The 22,635-nt window shown below is 44.2% G+C and overlaps 1 protein-coding gene across 3 annotated transcripts in view; it reads left to right on the forward strand.

Moving 5' to 3' along the window:
* CLINT1 (clathrin interactor 1) overlaps positions 1-22,635 on the forward strand; it is a 100,991-nt gene that overhangs the window by 71,409 nt on the left and 6,947 nt on the right. For 2 of the 3 annotated variants that reach the window (XR_008315936.1, XM_053295073.1), the window contains exons 8-9: positions 9,424-9,493; positions 19,688-19,768. Coding sequence is in view for 2 of the 3 variants with exons in the window: in XM_053295073.1 (XP_053151048.1) it covers positions 9,424-9,493; positions 19,688-19,768 (151 nt within the window). In the remaining variant the exon portion in view is untranslated. The remainder of the gene's footprint in view (positions 1-9,423; positions 9,494-19,687; positions 19,769-22,635) is intronic. The other variant, XM_053295075.1, reaches the window with a different exon arrangement.

The following is a 22,635-nucleotide window of genomic DNA, read 5'->3' on the forward strand; positions in this document are numbered from 1 at the left end:
GTAGCTCATAAACTCCCCAATCCCTGTTAATAAAGATTTTAAAGTAAAAGGGCCAGCTTGATGCTTCAGGCACCCCAGTCCTGTAACAACTTAATGATATTTGTTTACGCAAGACTTCACCATGTTTACCTAAATATTAGGACTGATAATCATGAAAATGTTACAATGGGGAAAAGAAGTGTGGAAATGACTATATTCATATACAAACTGCACAAAATACAAAAAATGCAGAGAAATAAAACTGAAACTCTCACAATGGCTAGGAAAATATGGATCACCTCAAATAGCTGCAGACTAGGGGTGTGCACGAAACACATTTTGTGTTCCGTTCCAAGCTTGAAACAGAACATAATGTATGGGATGTTCCGTCGGAACAACCTGTCAAGCCGATCTAGTAGTCATGACCACATATAGTAGTTGGCAAGGACAGGGAGCTATCTTCTTTTTATTACACTTTTACTATTCTCTTTTTCAAAACTTTTTTTTGTTGAAAAGCAGTATATAAATATACTTAAACTTAAAATATAAGTTTATAGTGTTAAAGCTTCAGGATCTGGATCGAGATTCGTCAAAATCCATAAGACTGGGGTTCGGCGCCTGCTCAGGACCCTCATGGTAGAATTCCACAGCTCGGTGTGGTGACCAAGCCCTGCCTCCCCGCCCACAGTGTGCTATTTAAAAATGGGCCAGCGCCATGTTCCTCAGTTCTTTTCCAACTGCTGTTGCATTCGGACCTTGGTCTGTCGCTCCTCGTCAGATAAAGTTTTTCAGAAAGTTTTTCTTCGTGAGTTCATCTGTTTAAAACAAACAAACAAACAAATGTAGACTGTTTTTTCATTTATTTGACCGGGGGGGGAGCTTCCAGACAACACTGGTGTTGTTTGACCTTCGGAACAGACTTTGGACTATGCTTTTGATTATCATTATGGCTGAGAGAAACGGAGCTTTAAGAGGTGCCAGAGATGTAAAGCTAAACTCCCTTCTAAAGTCCTCTATGATTTGTGTCTCATTTGCCTTGGAGAGGAACACAACATTTCTCCTTTCAAGATATGTCTGTCTTTCTCTAAACAGACTTGCAAGAACCAGGTTCTGAGGTTTCGCAACTCCATATATGACAAGGTGTTAAGTCCTGGGCGAGCCCTGTCCTACGACATCGATGTTGAAATCACCATCAAAGTCTTTGAAACCATCAGCATCGACTTCAGCGTCTACAGCTATTAGGAGCCCTAAGCTGCCTTTGAGTGCAGGCTCAACTTCAAAATAATCAAAATCCAAGGCCAAACGATCGGCCTCTGAGGCTAACCCATCATTTCCAAGACCGAAGAAGTCTAAAACTATAGTTCTAACCAAAGACTGTGGCCGTCAGATCTACAGCAGCTAACAGCCGGGCCCGCTGCCACCTGGCCTCCGTGGGCAGGCTGGGCCCGCCGTCTGGCAGGCCCGCCGCTGAGCCAAGTACCAGCTCCGCGGCCCGCTGCTTGCCTCTGCAGTACACTCCCCCCATCTTCTGCCCCGTCCGCTCCCCCCAAGCCTTCTGCCCCCGTCTGCGCTCTCCCCAAGCCCTTCTGCCCCCGTCCGCGCTCTCCCCAAGCCCTTCTGCCCCCGTCCACGCTCTCCCCAAGCCCTTCTGCCCCAGCTTGCTCCCTTCTCCATTTCCCCCTCTTTCTCTCTCATTTTCTCTCTCTCTCATTCGTGCTCCCCCCCCCACCCTGCCGCTTTTTAGTCTGCTTGTGTTTTCCCAGCTGGCTGTTGCCGCCTCATCCTTCCTCCAGTCCCTAGTGTCAGGTGGCCAAGCGTTCAGCCGGCTGCTTCCTTCATGGCCTTCCCTCTAGCGAGCATCTTCCGAAGTAGCCAGCCGTTTCTGTGTCTCTGCCCAGCCAGGCTCCACCGCTTTCTCTCCCCGCAACTTCCCCCCTCCCTTCTTCCCCAGTCCGTTCAGTTCTCCTCTCCACTTGCCTGCTTTCCTTCTTTTCCTTTCCTCCCTAAGCGGCCACTTACCTATGCGGCCAACCGCTGCCCAGGCAATCCGGTGCCTCCGCTGCCCAGCCAATCCGCTGGGTTGCCGAGTCGCATCCCCACAGAGGCACGTCTACGAGAATTAATATAATAGATAATAAGTCTCGCCTCAATGTCAGGTGTTGATGCCAACGTTTGTCGACAAAGAGGATTCGGACAGAGGTTCCAGATCCCTCCACTGCATGCATGTTACTGTCAATCCTAGACTCTTCCTCTAGCACTCCTTTTACATCCACATTCAAAGGGTGTCTCCTGACAAGTGCCGATGGATCACAACTAAACCGACAGGATCTTTCCCTGTTCGTTTAGTAGACCAGCCATCTTGTACCCTGTCCACTTAGAGGGACTGTCTGTTTGGCTCTCGTGTGTTTTTTCTCATACTTTGGCTGCAGGTTCAGTGCTTTCTGTGGCTGCTTTGGGAGCCTACTCTCCTGGCATTCCACACAACTGTCCGGAAGGAAGACCATGGAAATCGACTCTTTCAAAGTCTTAATATCCCCTTTTTTCTTCTTTGGCAGTAAACACCTTGGCGACTGGGGATGCACCTGCATTATTGAGCAGATCTGTTAGCTAACTTCTGTGGCTACGTAGACCATTACTTTGACTCCTGTGCCTCGAGTGTCGATGGCGACACAGACGGCCCCACCATCCATGCTTGGATGTGGGGACTCAAATGCATTCTCAGCCTTCACCACCTGTGAAGTCTATTTCTGAGGCTCAAACGTACATCCTGCTTTCCCTGACTGGTTTCCCTTCAGACCATCATGGCTGCCCCAACTTCGAATCGGATCTAGATGATCCAGACAGTTTGATGGATCCCCCTACCAATGTGCCACCCTTTACTTATGTCTCCCCTAATGAAGAAATGAAAGCCTACCATAAACACGCTAGGGAAATGGCAGAGGCTCTGGGCTTGGACCTGAAATCCAAACTAGCCACCATAGATGATCCTGTCTATAATTTTATGGTGAAGTCACAAACAATTCAACCTGTGACTCTCCCTGTTCTCCTGGTAATCTCCATGGCAGCAAAGTCTGTTTGAATGGTTGTTCATACATCAATCCCAACCTCCCAATGTCTGTAAAGCTTATATCATATCCAAGAAAAGGACAGTACCTACTTGCTAAAGTATACTGCTCCTAACTCCCTGGTCATTGACTGTGCCACCTCAGCGAAATCTAGGAGGTGCCACATGACTCCTAGAGATAAAGAGGGGAGAAAGTTGTTTCATGGGGAGACATGTTTGGCTTTGCTCCACTCCTCTTCAGAACAATATGAAAGAGAAGATTGAGGGCTTGCCCTCTGGTGCTAAGGGCCTTTTCAGCAAGATAACTGACTCCACAATGGAGCAATTAAAGAAGTCCAAGTTAACTGCAAAGACTTTTACCACCTCAACTTCAACTTCTTCTTATGGGGCAAAATATCACTCTTACTCCATACTGAAGCCCTTGTTCAGACAACAGGAGTGCCTTGATTTCAAAAAACAATACCACCCTTATCATAAGCACTCCTATCCTAAAGGCAAAATCACCCAATCACAATGCACTAAACAGGCAGAGTCTCAGAAGCATCTTTGAAGAACAGAACCACCCACCATCGCATCTACACTCCTCCCTCTTTCTGCCACCAGGGGCATTAACATCTTGGCAAGTGAGCAACTTCACCAGCCTTGCAATTCCATCCCTTCCGCCAGCTCATGATTCCATCAAGCTGGCATGTCATGCCCCTGTATGGCACTGCTTAACATCGGACCGCTGGGTCCTGAAGATCATATCCTTGGGACATGGCATAGAGTTCAAAATGGCACCATACTTTTCAGGGATGAAGTCCCTGTCGTTACAGGAGGAGGTGAAAAGGGAGCAATCACCCCTGTGAGGTGGGCGAACAGATGAGAGGGTTTCTACTCCTGTTATTTCCAGATCCTGACTGGGATCCACTCCATCATGGATCTGCGCTACCTAAAGAAGTTTGTCCTTGTAAGAAAATTTTGCACAATAGCATTGCAAGAAATTCTACTGCTTCTCTTTCAAGAGAATTGGCTTGCAACACTGGATCTGAAAGACACATACTTTCATATTGGTATAAGGGAACAACACAGGAAGTATTTAAGATTTACTGTAAGTGAACAAGTGTACCAATACAAGGTCTTACCCTTCAGACTTTCTACCACCTCAAGGGTATTCACCAAGTGTGTGACTGTCATGGTGGCCCATCTGAGGATGCAGGGTATAGTAATCTGCACATACTTGGATGATTAACTCCTGACGTCCAAAGATGGAGAGTTATATTCTCAGATGTTTTAAATCTCCTCCAAGACGTGGGAATCCAAGTAAATTGGGGAAAGTCCCATTTAAAACTGGTGCGTATCATCAGCTACATTTGAGCAGTCTTGAGACCAGGATAGCTTACTTACCCAAATAACGGTATGAGTGTATCAGGGACCTGATCTACAAATTCTGACAACATCCATCACAGCCAGCTCATATCATCCAATGACTCTTGGGACTCATGGCATCCTGCAACACAGTAGTATGTTATGCATGTTTGAAGATGCGGAAGCTACAACTTAGGTTTCTATCAGTTTTCCATCCAAACGGACAGTCAGCACAAGCATCTGGAAATCCCAGTTCAGATTGACTTTTATTAGAGAATGTTTAACATATGGTTTACAAAAGCAACAGTGAATAGAATTTCCCGATAAAACACGGCTGCGTACTAATATATATGTGGTTGCAACGGTAGAGAGAATATAGCGCTGTACGCAAGTTCCAGCGGGTTTGGGTAGAGTCCGGTTAAAAGAGTTCAGTGAAAGGAATGTCCAAAATGTCCAAGGGAGGGTCAGATCCCAGCCTCACCTTGCGTGTGGTCGGCAGGGCCGTGCCAGTCTTCTTCTGCCAATTGCAGCCTCTAGGCGTGGGTCCTTGACAGCAGAGGGTCTTCTCCAGGTCCAGGGGGTCCTCAAGGGGTGTTGTCAGCAGGAGTTCCTGGCGTGTTCAGCTGCTGTGCTGGCATGGTTCGTTTAGCATGCAGATATGTTATAGATCACGTTCCTGAGGCGGGAGGTTACATACATACATACATGCAGGTCGAGACAGCCATAAGAAAATAAGTGTCCATCTGAGTTAGTTGCGAACTGCAAGGCATCACCAATGTATGTAAGTCCTCCTTCGGTTCCATGTGTATGTGAATCTGGACAGAGTCCAGGGTAGAGTCCAAGCCAGGAGAACGAAAGAACCCGGACTCAACTTGTGGGTGGGGGGTGGCACATTGTCCGGGGTGTCCTCTGGGGGTTTCCAGGTGGTCTGGCATCCTCCTGCAGGGGGGAAAAGGAAACCTCACTGGGCTTGTCCGCAGCTCTGGTGGAGCTCCTCCCTACCAGGGTAGGGTGGAGTGTGTGGTGGCTTGCCCCCTGTGGGCGTAGTGGGGCAAGCCGTGGGCGGCTCCCCTCCTCTGGGTTTTAGGAGGGCGAGCCGTTCCCCTGTGGGATGTGGTGGCTTGGCTTGCCCCCTGTGGGTGTAGCGGGGCAAGCCGTGGGCGCCTCCCCTCCTCTGGGTTTTAGGAGAGCGAGCCGTTCCCCTGTGGGATGTGGTGGCTTGGCTTGCCCCCGTGGGCGTAGTGGGGCAAGCCATGGGTGGTTCCCCTCCTCTCGGTTTAGGAGGGCAAGCCGTTCCTTTGGGTGCTCAGTGGCCCCTCCCTTCTTGGGTTAGGGGAGCGGGCTGGTCCGGCTCCGCCTCTGGGATGTTAGGGGGGCGAGTTGGCTCCTGGTACTGGCGGTGTCCCCAGATGTGTTCTATGTAGATGTCTCAGGACCACCGGATGGCGTCAGACACCATCAGTTTGCGCATGAGCTTGTCGTAGTGCTTGCCCACACCTCAGGGTCTCAGAACTGGCTCGTTGGCAGGGTCCCAGCCCCCCAGGGCCCCAACCAGCAGGGCGTGGACGGAGACCTCATAGCCTCGCTCCCTGAGTGCCTGTGCAAGTGGGGCATACTTCCGGTGCTTCTTCTCTCTGGCCTCCGTCATGGCTGCTTTCCGGTTTTCAAAGGGGATGGTGACATCAACCATGATGATCTTCTTCTTCTCCTCATCGCGGACCACAATGTCAGGCTGCAGCTGGCTGCCTGTCCATACTACACTCCCTTTCAAGGTGGTCAAACAGCCAGAATCTCTTAGAGGGGGTTCCTTTTCAGACTCTGACTCCCTCAATTTGGTTGACAACGGAAGCGTCTCTACTGGATTGGGATGCCTACTACAAGAACCATCAAATTCAAGGCAAGTGGATCCCACAAGAAACTCAGTTTCATATCAACATCTTGGAACTGCTAGCCGTCTCCCAAGCAATGAAGTCCTTCCTACTACTTCTACAAGGCAAGGTTGTGCAGGTACGGTTGGACAATACCACTGCCCTGGCTTACATCTCTTGTTCTGCCAGGGAGGAACAATGTCACGGACCCTTTGCATTCTCAACCTCCAGCTTTGGCACTGGTGCATCAGGCATCAGGTTTACCCAATAGCCATCCATATAAAGGGCCTAGACAATGTCCTAGCGGACTATCTGAGTTGCACATTTGTGCAACAGCAGCCACACAAGTGAGAGATCAAAACGGAATATATTGCTCCCTTCTTCAACAACTGGATGAGCCTCACCATAGAACTGTTCGCAACTTCAGAAAACACAAATTGCACCCATTTTTGTTCAAGGGCGGGTCACGACCCACAATCACTGTTGGACACCTTCCAGATTGACTGGTCTCGAGAGATGCCATACATGTTCCCATCACGCCCATTGATCAGCCACATGGTTGCAAGTCTCCTAAGCAAGCGACCATTAAGGACATACTCCTCTATTTGACTACCTGGAAATCACAGGGTTTGGCTAATGTGTCCCTTAAAGTTCACCTGGTGGCACTCTCTTCCAAACATCCAGGCTGTGGTGGTAAGGCTCTTTTCTGTCACCCGGAAAGTAGAGCCTTCCTAAAAGGCCTCATGGACGTATACCCACCTATGAGTACTCCTGTAGAACTGTAAAGCATATCCTTGGTTCTCTTAGTATTGACCCAGAGACGATTTAAACCAATGGGTACTACTTTGATCAATCTAGTAACTTTAAAAATGGCCTTCCTACTGGCCATAACTACAGCAAAGCGTGTTAGTAAACTTACAGCTCTGAGGATTGACTCCCCATACACCAGGATACACCATCCTCCCCATACACCAGGACCTGATAAGGTGCTCATGTGTATGGATCCCTACTTTTTACCCAAGGTGGTATCTGAATTGCACCTCAATCAAGATCTTGTTCTCCTCACATTCTTCAGGGATCCTTCTACACCTTTGGAACGTCCGATGCACTCTTTAGATGTGCACAGGGCACTTTTATATTACCTAGACCGTACTAAAGACTTTAGCTCCACCAAGCACTTTTTTTGTAGCCTACAAGAGTCCTACTTAAAGGGGTCCCACCTTCATTTCCAGATAAAGAATGTCCAGAGGGCTAGTTGAGCTCATTATGCTGACCTACAAGACACAGGACATAACTCTACTGAAAGCAATTAAGGTCCACTCTACCCGTGCCTACGCTTCATTGGCTGTACATCTGTCAGGGGTAACTTTCATGGACATCTGTAAAGCAGCAACTTGGTCCACAGAGTTACCTTTCATCAAGCATTGCTCCATAGACATACACTCTGCTGCTGGGGTGAGCTTTAGGAGAGACATTCTGAAGTGGGTATTACAGTAACCGCTACTGCACCCTCCTCCATTGGGAGCTCACTAAACACCCATTCTTATGGATCTCAATGGATCACAATCCAGATAAAGAGGTTGCTCACCTGAACCTTATGATCTGGTAGATCTGTTGACATCCATAAAACCCTCCAAACCGCCCCTCTACAGTAGTGTTCCATTATGTAAGTTCAGAGTGTGCATGTTATTCTCCGATGATGAACTCACCTGATTCCGGATTATTGTTCTCCACAATGGACGTCCAAGAACTATGGTGCCGGCCCGCCTTTAAATAGCACACTGTGGGTGTGGAGGTAGGGCTCGGTCACCACGACAAGCTGCGGCATTCTACCATGAGGATCCTGCGCAGGTGCAGAACCCCATTCTTATGGATGTTGACGGATATCTATGAGATCATAAGTTACAAGTGAGCAACCTAAGGTTTTATAGAGTCTTTGTATTTTAAATTGTTTTAATCGTGTTAATGTTTGAATTGTTGTTTTTAGATTGTGAACTGCCTGGGGACTTTTGTATGGGGCGGTATAAAAATGTGCTAGCTTGCTTAATTAATTAATTAATTAATTAATTAATTAATTAAATAGGAGTATATAAAATGCTTTGAGAACTTTTTCATTTAAAAACACTATATTAAATAGTAGTAAACGCCTAAATTTCTTACTAACGCACATATATGAGTGTTTTAGTATTTTTTTAAAAAATACAGACGGACCTCATTGCATGCAGCCCTGATACCCGCAGTTTCATGTATCCGCAGTCAGGCAATGAATACCCAATTCCAATATATATGGTAAAATAAAGGGTTAATAGCTGCATATCCGCATTTCCTGGGTGGCCAGAAATGACTTCCAAGGTTTTTGTGGCTCTTCTATTTAAAAAATGTTTCTGTGATTTTTTTGTGGTAAATCATCAAGATTGGGGCGGGGGGGGCGGCCATTGCTGGACTGCTGTGGAACCATGGAGCATGGCACAGCACTTTATTTCAACTATTTACACTTTTAAATGCTTTTTTTCATCTCCAGGAACCTAAACCCACCCCCACCCCCCATACCCATTCAATCAATACCTTGCTCTCTGCAGTTTCAGGGCAGAACGGAACCCCCGTAGATAACAAGGTCCGCCTGTAGTTTAATATTAACTTTTAAGGCATGTTAGTAAAACTATAAATATAACAATTGCAAGGTTAGGTAAAATTTTATTGTTTTACTCTAGCATCTTTAAAACAACTACTCAATTTCATTTGAGAATTTAAAAAAACTGATTGTGATATTTCTGTGTGTGTGCACATGCAAACTCATTTTAATCATCTTTTCCTTTCTGCCACCCTGCAAATATTTTGGCTGTAGGAAAGTGACAGGTTTATTAGGATATCTGTTGTCAGATTGCACAATAATCTCTTGTTTATGTTCCTCTTTGGGTTTATAACACTCTTAATTTATATTTTGTATTACAGTAAACATTGAATACAGGCCATTTCTGTCTGTCTTGGTTGAGGTCCCATGAGTGCTAAATAAATTCATGGGCATTTTTTGTACCAATGCTTATTAAGTTGCCATGTCATCATCACAAACATCCCACAGAGATGCCTTCAAAATACTTTAATTTGGGACTGTATAAGATGCTTCAGATTTATTTCTTAAAACAATTCAATTGTGCTTGTCCTTAGGTTCCTGGCAGCAAATCTAGTGATCTGGTTGATCTTTTGTTTGATGGTGCCGATCAATCAGTCTCGACAGGTAAACTTCATTTCTGTTTTCTGTTTGAGCAATTGCTCTAACCACAATCCTGTATTCTCTTCGGAGTGAAAGATTAAGGGATGGGAGTGAATATTATGAATCACTTAAATATAGAGCTGCGCATATATTTATAGAACCACATGCAAATTACCATATTATATAGATTAATAAAAACCATAGCACCTTAGAAAGATTCACAGCTAAGTCAGTCTGTCAGGAGCTGCAGTGGCTAGAATGCAGTGTTATTCATAATTAATTCTAAAAGCGTGTAATCCAGCCAGGTTTCAACTCTTCTCATGTTACACACTGAGAGACAGTGGTGGAAATGGATTACTTCCATTCACAAGTCGCATCTAATGTATACAACAAAAGTGAATTCACTACTTCTGTTGTCTCTCCAGTGACTCCTGGATGACCTCTGGCTGGAAGCAGAAATCATGGTCAATTTGAAACGATTTTGTGCATTTAATGCATTGTAGGCTACCAAATAAAACTGAGGCAGTAGAATTGAGCTTTATTAGTATTGCTTTATGTACCAATGTGTTGGTTTGATAAATTAAAAGCAAGGAACAGTCCTGTCAGGACAGCATAGGGATTATCTGTCCAACATAAACTATTAAGGGGGTTCTATTCATACCTCTTTGCTTTTCCACTGATATGATAATAGAATAATCAACCAGAGATCAGATGTTTCATATTGTCTTGGTTTAAGAGAGTGATTGAGATAAGCTAGTATAACTTCAAAGACAAGATATTATTTCTATTATGAAGCATTTCTCAAAGATCTAACACAGTAGTATTGTATTGGTCATTAGATTGTTGGGAGCTTGCAGCATGGGACATGATGGGCTTACTCATCCTTGGAGCATCCTATCTCAGACGGACCCTGACTAGGGTCCTCAGCCCTTCATGGGGTCTCCAAGTGGAGATCTGGAGGGAGACACCTTGCCTGCAGCTGGCTGGGCTTGGAACTCCTGGTGCAGGTGGACAGTACAGCAAAGGATGGTATAACGGCCCTCTTGGAGGCTGTGAGGTGGTGGGCAGAAAAGAGTCAGCTGGGCCAGAAGTGATGTCATGAGAACCCACTGAGGCAGAACTCCAGGGGGTGGAGTTGGCCTGTCAGGCTTGCTCCGGGTTATTTAGGGGAGAGCAGACCATGGATGAGGAGGTTCCCCCAAACTGGCAAGCTGAGGTTCTCCAGTGAGAGACTCAGCAAGGGGAACCCCGACTGGAAAAGGAAGCAGAGTAAGGCAACTCCCTTACCAGTGAGGCCTCAGGGCAGGTGGAGGGGGAGAGAAGCAGAAGAGGCTGGAGAGCAGGCTTCTCAGACCAACTTCGCTTGAGAGTTCAACACAGATGAGATTTTTCTCTCTCTCTCATTGTCCTCTATTTTCAATGTCATGAGTATTTGAGAAGTAGGAGTGACTACTTGTGAGCCTTCTTGGTTCTGACTCAATACATTACTCCTATGCCACTTTAAACAATGTACATGATAATTAGATGGATTTCAGACATGTTCTGTATGTTCCTACAAGGAGACCAAATAATAATTCAACCATTGTGTGCATTGCACTATTGCTCTCAAAAAACTTGTGGTCTAAAATGAAGTAGCTTAGTGGTGCTGCATAATCATTGAGTGTAATCTCATGAAATTATTCCCTCATAACATTGGGTTAATTTCTGCCTGCAACAAAAAGGAGGCAAGGTTTCTTGGGAGCTCCAGGGAAAATAGGATTTTTTTTTAAAATGGCCTTGAGACAGCCGAAGCACTGTCTCAGCCGAAGCACTGAGTCGGCCTTACGAACTCTCCCAGCATCTCACTGCCACCATGCTAGGTCAGTAGGAAAGAGCCAATGAGGCTGCAGCTGAGCCACTTCTGTCTCCAGCATGTGCTCTTATCCTGGAAGGCAGCTGGCCTCCTCTCCCAAACCCAAGTCAATGGTTAAAGAGCCAGCATTTCAAACTAGCCAGGCAGCATCACTAAGGAGTACTCCTGCAGGAATCATGGTCTCTGTCCTGCCAGCTCTGAAATGAATTTAGTCGCTGCATTGAGCCCACTCAACTGGCAAGTTCTTGACCACCTTCTCCTCTTACTTTGGATATCCAAACAGTCTATCCAGCTATTGCCAATTGTCTTGAGGCCACTTGCAAAGACCGCCTTTCTAAAGTGTAGGCTCTTTAGCCGGACCAATCTTTTATTCCAGATATAAATTTGGCCTGCTCTTCTTGCCCACAAGCCACAGAGCTAGGGTGGCCTACTAGATTGATCTATCATGCCCTGAAGTTGTATGTAAAATGTGCCGAGTCCCTGCACCTCTTTGTCTCCTTTAGGCTTTTTAAAAAATGAAGTAGGGGAGCGCTTATACAGCGCAAAGCAACTGTATATAGCAAAGTAACTATGCACATAGTTACATCAGGACCCTCCCACACATCAACACATACAAAAAATCATGAGAATGTACAGTAGTCATGCACTAGGAGAAGAGTGTCACTACAGAGGACAAATACCAGCCATTTTCTGAGTGACCGGTCATTAAATATGACCAATTCTCATGTTAGTACTGAAGGGAGCAATTAATACCAGCTGTATTCCAACCCAAAAATATTCTGCCAAAACCAAAGTGACAGTATAATTTCATCCATATGCAGACTTTTGAGCCAAGAAAACAAACAAATGGATCATACTCTGTTCTACTGACAGAGAAAATGCATTTCCCCTTGCACATACTTCCTCTACCTTGCAGGTGCAGAGGACATTCTGGCTCACTCAGCTGTGTCTGTACCTTTTTGTGAGAGGGCCTACCTTGAAGAGATCTTTAGGCCACTTTGGGTCTCAGGTCATATCATTACAAGGTACTACAAGTTTGATACCTATGCATCGGATCCTGTGAGGAAGCTTTGGGCCATAGAATTCCTCAGGTGTAGCACTCAAGCCTTAGGGCTTGATTTCTGGAACATTTTTGCTTATCTCAAGGCACTCATGAAGAGGCTCTCAAAGTAACTATGCACATATCAGGACCCTCCCACACATCAACACATACAAGACATCATGAGAATGTACAGTAGTCGTGCACTAGGAGAAGAGTGTCACTATAGAGGACAAATACCAGCCATTTTCTGAGTGACCGGTCATTAAATATGACCAATTCTCATGTTAGCACTGAAGGGAGCAATTAATACCAGCTGTATTCCAACTCAAAAATATTCTACCAAAACCAAAGTGACAGTATAATTTCACCCATATGCAGACTTTTGAGGATACTATGGACAGCCAGGAAAACAAACAAATGGATCATAGAACAAATCAATCCAGAATTTTCACTCAAGGCACAAATGACCAGGCTCAGACTATCCTACTATCCTACTTTGGACACATTATGTAAAGACCCAGCTCCCTTGAAAAGTCCATAATGCTGGGAAAGTTGAAGGAAAGAGAAGAGGAAGACCAGTAGCAAGGTGGATGGACTCGATTACGACAGCAATTAATGCACCACTGAGAGACCTTAAAGACCAAGTTGAAGACAGGTCATCCTGGAGAGAATCTATCTATGTGGATACTAAGAGTCGACACCGACTTGACGGCACTTAATCAATCAATCAAGGCATACAGGCTGACATCTTGACTAAATTACTCAGTAGTACTATTTAGGAGTTACTCTAAAGGACCACTGAACTTCAATAGGGGTTCCTCTAGTGCAGGAGACCCCTGTCGGGAGGCTGCAAGCATCCTCAGGAGTCTCTTCAGGATACCCCACACAAGCACGGGGGGCATCCTGGAACTTCCAGGGGCCGCTTGGCCCCCGATCCCTGCAGCCCCTGCCAGCTCCATGACTTAGCCAGCAGTCATGTGGGCAGCTGATGCAGCCACCCAGGGCTGCAGCCTTGATTGTCTGCAGGGAGAGTGGGCTAAGCCTGCTCTCCCTGCAGAACTGCCTTCAGCGGGTCTAATTGATCGTGAGACTCGTCTCACTGTCTTTTCCTCTCCTGTTTAGGATTAAATGATAGAAAGCCAGATACCTGTTTCTCTCCCCTTCCCTGCCCCCCAACTGTCTCATGGAAAATTTGATATTCTGTCAGTGGTTATTGAAGGACACAGTTTGTAGTCTCTGTAGAATGTTCTTCTCCTTTGCATTTCTTATCCGTTTTGGGGATTGGGAAGTGCCTATCTTCCAGGAAGAAGCTTCTAGCCTTCCTTCCCAGTCTCTGGAGGTGGAAGCTAACCAGTGTTGAATGTCCTACCTATTTACCTGAAGAACAGAAGTTCATCAGGTAAGATCTGCCTTTTCCCTGTGTTTAGCGTTTTTGAGGTGGCATTCAGATGTGATAAATTCTTTTCCAGAATTGCCTCCATAGGGTGGCCAAGCAAATAATGTGGGAACTTAAGTACTCAGGTAGTGCTCAGTAGTACCTTGAGGTGCTCAGTAGTACTCAGGGTTCACTGGACTCTTGCCAATTGGCTAGGCACAGAGCCATTCCTACAGATGTCTGTTGGAAGCAACACATTCTCTTCACATACCCAGACTGGAGATGACAGCTTAAATCTATCAACTGGGGGTCTGAAGGCACATGTGCAACAAGATCTTTCAGGCGCCCTTCCTCGCCACATTTTATTCCACACTCCCAGAAAGCTGCTCTTGAAGTTCAGGATACTTCTGGGTTGGGATTCAAAGTAATACAAAGGTCTACAGATGAAAGGGGAAACTGGCAGCTCTTCTTCAGGCAGAAGCACTTTCTGCTTCCCTGTGGGGCTCTTTGGGCTCCAGCCACAAACCATATGCCATAAGTTGATAGCACTTCATTTTGCTGAAATGCCAAGAAGGGTTTTTAGCCTTTTTCTGGATAAAGACTGTAACCATTGTTTTGAAGTTGAATGAGGGGAAGCCCTGATACTGCCGACAGTTACTTTGAGAGCAGAGCATGCAGGTCTTTCATCCAAGATATGCTCCTGCTGTGGATACACATTTTCCTGATTTGCCATTTGACTACTGCCCATTATGTTGCTTCCCCTGCTTCAGTGAAAATTAATTTTATCCCCTCTTTCCACATCAGCATTTAGGAGATATCTTAGAGATGAGACATGTTACCAGCTGGCCCTCACAAATAATGTCTTTGCTGCCCTAAGGAAGCAGATGGAAGGAGTTAATTTATAATGACACTTCTCATTTGGGAGTCCTTGAGGCTAGCTGATGATGTTGTGAAGACCAGCACTGTCCTTCATAAGCAGGTCACTTTTGCTGACCTTTGTGCTACTTGCAGTGTGGGGAGAAGAGTTTGTGTTGTGCTCAGAACAGCAGGGAGGTCAAAGCTGGACTTGTTCTCTTGTAAAGGTATTGGCAGGAAATCTGTAGGCTTTCTAGAATCTCTGGAGGTGTTTGTGAGACATCTAGTCTGTATCTTGTCAAAGCCAGTGTCGAAGGTCCACACCCATCTTGCCAACTGCTGAAGCATGAAGAGGGGGCCATCTGGTGCTGCCTTCCATCACTCAGTAGGCCTTCCTATTTGTGATTGCTCCTTGGCAAGTTTACCAGGAAATGGTGGATAGCAGCAGTGGATCTTGTCCTCATTCAGTGCATGGGGCCATTTTGACTTTCTAAAGGCCCTGACTTCCTGATACAACAGCAGTGGGTAAGAATCTTCCACAGTGCTTTAAATGGCTTCATGCACTGAAGAAGGATGACATCTTCTAGGGATGTGCACAGAACCATTCAGCACTCCATCCTAGGAGCACTGAACTGGTTCCGGCAACCAGCAGTCAAACCGGTTCAGAGGGGGCAGGGAGGTCACTTTAAGGGGCAAGGAAGGTGCTGTCTACTTGCCAGCCCCTGCCCTGATTCTTCCCCTCTGCTGGCACTCTTCCAAATAGTGCATGCGTGCACTACGGGCCATTTGCATGGCAACTCTTCTCCCTGATGCAAGGAGGTATGCTGAAGCCCCACGCACCAGCTATTTGGAAGAGTGCTGGTGGGAGAAAAGAGTTGGGGCAGGGGCTGGCAGCGCCTTCCCTGGCCCTTAAAGTGACCCTCCCCGCCCTCCTGGGAGTGCATGGTACCGGTTCCATGCACATCTCTAATATCTCCTGCTCCCCCCACCAATTGCCCAGTAACCCTGTGGAGAGACTTACCCAGTGGTGTAAGACAGCAGTGGATGCCTCCTTCCATCAGTGCCATTGCTCTGGCAACAATACTGAAGAAAGGGAATGTCCACCTCCTAGTTATCCTTCCCAGCACTGGACACCATCAAAAGGACTGAGGGAAAGGCACATCCATTGCTCGGTTGACTTTCCCAGAGCTTGACACCCATGGTGGGGGTGATAGTGAGGGCCTGGCAGACGCACCCGCAGTGCTGTTGATCCCCTGTCCTCTCCCACGCACACTAGTGATGGGAAAGTATGGAGACCATTGGAGGGAGGAGGCATTTGGTGGCAATCAGTACAGGGCTTTTACCCAGCGTCCCCTACTGTTGGCAGAAAGGTTTCCAAACCCACCACCAAGGAAAGGGACACTGATGTAGTTTGTCTAATCCTGTTGTTCATTGTTAAAGAAGCTAGATAGAAGGAAATACTGGATTGTTGTCATTTCTGTTTTAGCACTTAGAATCTTGACTAAATGGTAATTCCAATAATAAGCAATAGGGCTTTTTATTTTAACTAGTGTTATTGCTATAATTATTAACTGTTTCAACCTCTGAGCTAATTACCATTGTAGGGAGAAGATTAGATACAGTATTGATGTTAAAAGAGAAGTTCAGGCCTTGCTCTGAAAATATTTCTGCTAAAGGAAGAGTTAGAGATCTCATTGATGTAGAGAAGCTTTCTAGAAATAGACCGTTATCTATGAAACACCATGTGCTTTGTTTAGTCCCATTGACCTCAGTGAACTGGCACCCTGACATGCACAGAGATGTGCAGCTATGATAGTGTGCCCAAGGCTTTCTCTAGCAGCCCGTGTTAATAAATCTGTGCTGCTATGCTCTACCTAACAGCTGAAATCCCATTTTACAAGATTGTTACCAGATTTAAGGTGTTACAGTCCTGTCCCTACCATTCAACTGGTTTGTCCAGTGCTTTATCTGGAAAACATGGCACTTGGCTTTCACTGAGACAACTGAATGACTTGTGATCACAAGTGGCTATGCTGGCAGCATCTGAATATCACAGCTTTGTAAATTTTCTGGCAGATATGCATTTGGTTTTTTGAAAAAGCAGATGGATGTAGAAGGAGGTCTACAACTTTATATAGAAGGTGGTCTGCTACCTTTAACTCTCGGAGTTAGATAAGTGTAGGCCTATGTTTATTAAGAGGATACATTTGAGTGATATCCCTTGCCGTGGATTCACAGGAAAAACCTAATAGTTTTCACTGTTACATATTTCACCTTGGTTTAACTGGCTTTATATGTTTTTACATTTAACTTGATTATTAAGTTTCATTTACCTGTATTGCCAAATCTTAGTTTTGAACATGTATTTAACAGTGCTGGTTGTTTGAAGTTTCGAATGACCTGAATGAGCGTCTGTGCGTGCACATTGTGTATGCACATGGTTGAATGTGCCATGTAATATTTGGTAAAGAAGTCTTCTGTTTGTATTCTCTTCTGATTAGCCAAATGTACAGGTGGACCTCGTCATCCACGGCCCTGGCACCCACGGTCGGGCCATGTGCATGCAACCTCTGTATACATGGGTCGGAAAAGGGTTAAAATCTGCATGTCTGTGGTTCCTAGGTGGCCGGAAATGACTTGCAAGGTCATTTCCAGTCACCATTTTGCTGACCATTTTTGCTGAGCAGAGCCATTTTGTGGCTCTTTCTTGGGGGGGAAATTACTGCAGTTTTTGTGTGGAAAACCACCAAAATTGGGGGGCATCACTGGACAGCTGGAGGCCTACAGAACACAGCACAGCACTTTATTTTTCTGATTTCTGTCATTTTAAGCCGTTTTTCACCTCCAGGATTCTAAGTCCCAATTACCATTGAATCAATGTCTCATTATCCGCGGTTCCATTATCCGTGGAAATCGGTGGGAGAGGAACCCCCATGGATAATCAGGTCCACCTGTATTGTATGTCCTCAAGCTGTTTGGATACGCAAGGTGATGTTTATCTTTTCATAAGCCTCCAGTACAACTTCCTGTGAAGATTAAATGTCCAGTCTGTCTTTGATGCATGGGTTAAAAAAGATTTTTTTTAAGAATTTGCCACCTATAATAATGTAGAGGGATCTATTTACTGCTTTCTTTTATTTCCCATTTCATATCAGATTCATGTATATTCTGAAGGTAGATGTCCCCATTTGAAAACAAAGCATGCCTTCCAAATATTGACTAAAATAAAATAGCATTAAAAAGAAATGCAAGTACACATGTTGTTGAGAGGGAATTGTTCCTTTTATTACTACTAGCCATTTATTAAAAAGGAGATGGTTCTAGTTTAATTAACCCAGTTGAGAGCAGCAGATGGGGCAGAATGTCTTGCAGCGATAAGACAATTCAGAAATGGCACCAGATGTTGGAAGCTGTCCCTGGTGGTGTTTGAGTGCAACACAGATGTTCCAGTCCCACCTGGCTAGTTTCTAAGCACTGCAGGCTAAGCAGCTGTGATGTAACCCATATAATGTACGCAAACACTAAAAGCAGAATAATTGAGCTGCTACTACTCCTTGGAAGGGTGTGACTGCTCGGAGGTGAAATCTTTTAAGGACAAACTGAAATAGCTATTTTTCTTTCGGGGAGGAAAGTGACTGCTTAATGCATTGTACAGCTAAAAGCCCAAATCCGTTTATTAAACAGAGGTTAACAGAATAGCTGTGCAGAAAGAAACACCTGCACAGTCTTGTGTGAAACTGGCACAAATAAACACTATCTTGCCTTGAATATACTGGTCTACAAGCTTCTTATATTCCTGACCTATGTATTTAGGACAAAATAGACATTCAGACCGCACCCAGGAAGGAGTGCATGTTTTTGTGTTGAAACACGCACACAAACATACACGATGGAGATGATCTTTTTGTGGAGGGAAATGTAATGTCTGAAGTTACCCTCAATTTAATCTCTTCTTATTTTGTAAAATATTGTGTAGGGAAGAATAGTTAAAATATAGTATTTTGAAATAAATAATTCATTGGTAGCTTACAAATGCATATTGGTATTTTAATGTTATGGAAAGGAAGCAGGCTTATTAAAAATGAAGACCCATATAGGCTTTATGCCTTGAAATCTTGAATCTGAAATCATAGGCAAGTCGCTCATGCTTTAAGTCACACAAGAGTTAATATGTAAGAAGACTTTTTAAATTTTTCATTGTAGGCAGCATAATAAGCAAACAAAAGGATTCCTCCAATAAAAACCTGTTTTATACATTGTATCTCATCCCCGAGTTAGAATTGCTTTAATCCTGACACTGTGGTATTTTCTGCCAAGCCTACAGTGGTCCATTGCCAATTTTGTGTTCTCTGAAGCTCTAGCTATCTTTATAAATTATTACTAAAAGTGTGAAGTAGGGCGTATACCACTTGCATTACATTGGTATACAAGTGATAAGCTATAACTGACTCATCCAAAGGGGAGGAAGCATCAAAGAATACAGGCTTAGGCCATGTATGCACTTTAGGACATTAAGTTTTGATTGCTGTTGGTGCATACCAAAATAGTGCAATTAGTGCATACCAAAATAGTGCAAATAGTGCAACACCCAAGGGACCAAAACTCCCCAAAAACTGGTCTGAGAAGAGCACAAGGATATTGTGATTGTGACAGCTGCCAGGTCAGGTAGGCAGAGTCTGGTTTGCAGGATTTCTGTGGACTCGAGCTTTTCTAGAATGACAACATGACAGAAAAATGTTGCCCCTCTTGCCCCCAAACAGATAGCCAGATACCTTCTATTTACATTATGCTTGTTCCATGTGCCTCACATTCTCACTGAGCACAGTAAACAGCTACGGTTAAAAAAAGAAAAAAGGCCTCAATAGGCCATCCTCCAAACACTGGAAGGAGATTACACAGGAGCACTTAGTAGATTGTGCCCTTTAGCGAAAGGGCATTTTGGTGTATTCTAAGTCCCCACATACAAGAGGTTTCATTGTAAAACACAGCGTTAAATAGATACAGGCTCTTTCTCAAGAGTTCCAGTGAACTGTTACTGACGTGCTTCTCTGAACATGTTCATATTAACAGCCTGTTGACTGCTTCTGGTTTTAGGTGGGTCCACTGACCCCTTTGGAGGGTTTGCTGACTTTAGCTCTGCTGCTGCTGCCTCTGCAAGCTGTCCCCCGCCACAAGGTACAGTTCCTATTACTGGTGGCAAAGCTGCTTGTTGGGGTTGGAACAAAAAGTTAATTTTTCCTCTTTAAGGTACTGGTCGCTACCTATGATTGAAAACAACTTTTCTTTGAAAGTTGGTCCACCCCCCTGTTGGGGATAGAAAGATGTCGTGAAGTTTTATTTGTCCTTTTAGTCCACACATTCTGAATTGTTGCACAATCCTGTATAGATTAACAAAGACTTGCTGGCTTTCCTCCCAGGGCAAATAGTAACCATGAGGAGGAGATGATCCAAATTAGGACTATAATGGAGACAAAATATTAGTCCCCATGTTGCAGTCTTGGTTCAGGTCAAGTTGCCCTCCCCCACAGTTCCTATTTAGAAAGCCAGGGGAAATGTTGGTTCTAATTATGCACTTAATATAATGTGTAGTTTGGTCCTGAATCTGAATGTCTTGCGAGAGGAGGAGGGAAGAGGACTACTTCTTGTAGCATAAACAAATCATTTAGGTGATGTTTGCCCTTCCTCATGGCACTTACCATCTTAAAAAGCAAAGTTAGTGCAGTAGTGAGAGAGCTAGTATTTTTACACGTTTTCTTTATGTGCCAGCATGTTTGGTTTCTCTAAATGAATCCTTTGTGGGCCAGGTTGTCCCTAGGTTGTTCAGAAGTCTCTCACACACCTCTCTCTCTCTCTCTCTCTCTCTCTCTCTCTCTCTCTCTCTCTTTCTTTCTTTCTTTCTCTCTCTCTCTCAAACACAGTACTTGGTGATTATATGCTCACTCATTTGTGTGAGCCTACCCACCCACAGAAAATTGATAGAGGAACCCCTGCTCTGAATCCCAGCTCCTCAGAGAGCTCTGGGAGCAAAACCTTCTTTGGTCTTCAGAACTTGCTCCTTGGGCAAGTAAAAAATGTCAGTTTCAAAAGTTTAATACATCTGGTGTATTTGAATTGGTTTCAACAGTTTTGCAAGCGGTTGCAATGAAATGTGTCAAATGTTTCTATATTCCAATATTTAACCCCATCTTTATAGTTGGTTTGATTTTTTTAAAAATTGTTTTTATGCCAGTTGTAAGCCACAACAGATTTCAAGCAATGTTGAGTAGAAATGTTTTACACATACATTTTTGCACACTTGAGCCACTTGGAATAAATAAGCAGTGTGAATGAGTCTTCATGGATTCTATTCTTACTGTGGAATTCCTTTCCTGCCTAATCTTAAAAGACAGACAATCTGGTGGGCCTCTGTTTCTTAGAAGAGCAGTTCTGTGGCTGGAAAGCAGGAAGGTCACCCAAAGTTGTCTGAATAATGACAACTGCAAATAACATATCTGTGTACATGTGGTGATGTCAGTATTCCATTCATGTTATGCCTATAACAATTCAATTACATTTCCTGTAAAGTCTTATTCTAGTGACTTCTAAGAATTGCATGCCACAAGTCCAAATATCTTGTAGTAGAGTCTGTGTTTGGAAGAAGGTTGAAAATGGTGGAAGAAATATGTGGAACAAAAAGGAGTTCCTTGTACAGCATTGTACTTTTGCTTTAGGCAAGCAATCTTGGGGAGGGTTAGGGAAATTGCTTACTCGCATCTGTTGATTTATTTAAGTTTTATGTAAAATTACATTTAAACTTACATTTATGTAAACTTACATTACATTTACCTAGTCGGGGTGGCGGAACATAAACTCCACCTTCGCATGGGTAATGACGCTTATACAAATACTATGAGTGGCTCTGTATTGAATGAGGCAAATTTAGTTTGACCACTTTTTTGAACAGATGGCAATTGAACAATTTGATGACCACAAGGCTTTTAGAGGAAACAATTTTATTTTTCTCAGTTCTCAAAGATAAAATACATTTTGTGCTGGAGAAGATCTGACTTGACTAGAGAACTGAGCCCTTAAGTACTTTAAGCTGCACTGTTCTGCCTTGATTCTGCAATATATTGAAAATACAGGTTTGGGATTTTTGAAGCTTATTATGCAAATGGTGCAGTCTAATTTGATATATTCCTTTATCAGTATTAATATGATTAATCTCTACCGATCACCATTATGCAAGAAGCCAGCAATGATTAATCATTCTTGAACAGTAAAGCCCCTCTAGAAATCTGTTGATTAATCATCTTTGGTAAAGTTCCCCAAAGAGTCGCAACAAATGCCTCTCCATTTTCCCCACTTCCTCAATGCGTGTGTTTGGATATGAACATCCCATAACTGGAGAATCGGCACATTCAGCACTTACTCAACCATCAGGAATACTTAAAGTGTGCTTAAATTTTTAATAGGCAGTACTAATTGAAATATTCCCAATAAAGTCCCTTTTGTAAGAGAGATCAAAGCAAAATGCTTCAGTATGGCCTGAAGCTAATGAGTTTCAGCCCACTACTTGCATTAAAGTGGCTTGTAGTGCATTGATATCTGTGGATATTCTTTCCCCTCCCTGCCTCTTTCTTACTTAAACTTTAATCCACCTGTGGTGGTAAAAATTAATTAAAATAAACTTTTTATACCCAGGTGCATAGGTAGTATTAAGAATTATTGGCATGAGGTGTAAATTATTCCATCGTTTTAAGATCAGGTGAGTTTGATTGGAAATAATAGGCAAATTTTGTAGATCACTAATTTCGAGCCAGCTGTATAGGCCAGATTATTCTGAAAATCCATGGGGTCTCTTCTCTCTGACCTTACATTTCCCAAGTTTGTCATTCCTCACTTAGCTAGGAAAACTCATCAAGGGTCCATGTAATCGTTGATTAGAAATCCTGAATAATTTCCTTTCTCTCTGCATCGGTTTAGCCTAACTGGTGAATGTGAATTACATCTTGAGCACTTATAAAATTTCTTTCATGCACATGGAGCTCTATCCCCACCCC

This window comes from Hemicordylus capensis, chromosome 2, assembly GCF_027244095.1.
Source record: "Hemicordylus capensis ecotype Gifberg chromosome 2, rHemCap1.1.pri, whole genome shotgun sequence".
NCBI lineage: Eukaryota > Metazoa > Chordata > Lepidosauria > Squamata > Cordylidae > Hemicordylus > Hemicordylus capensis.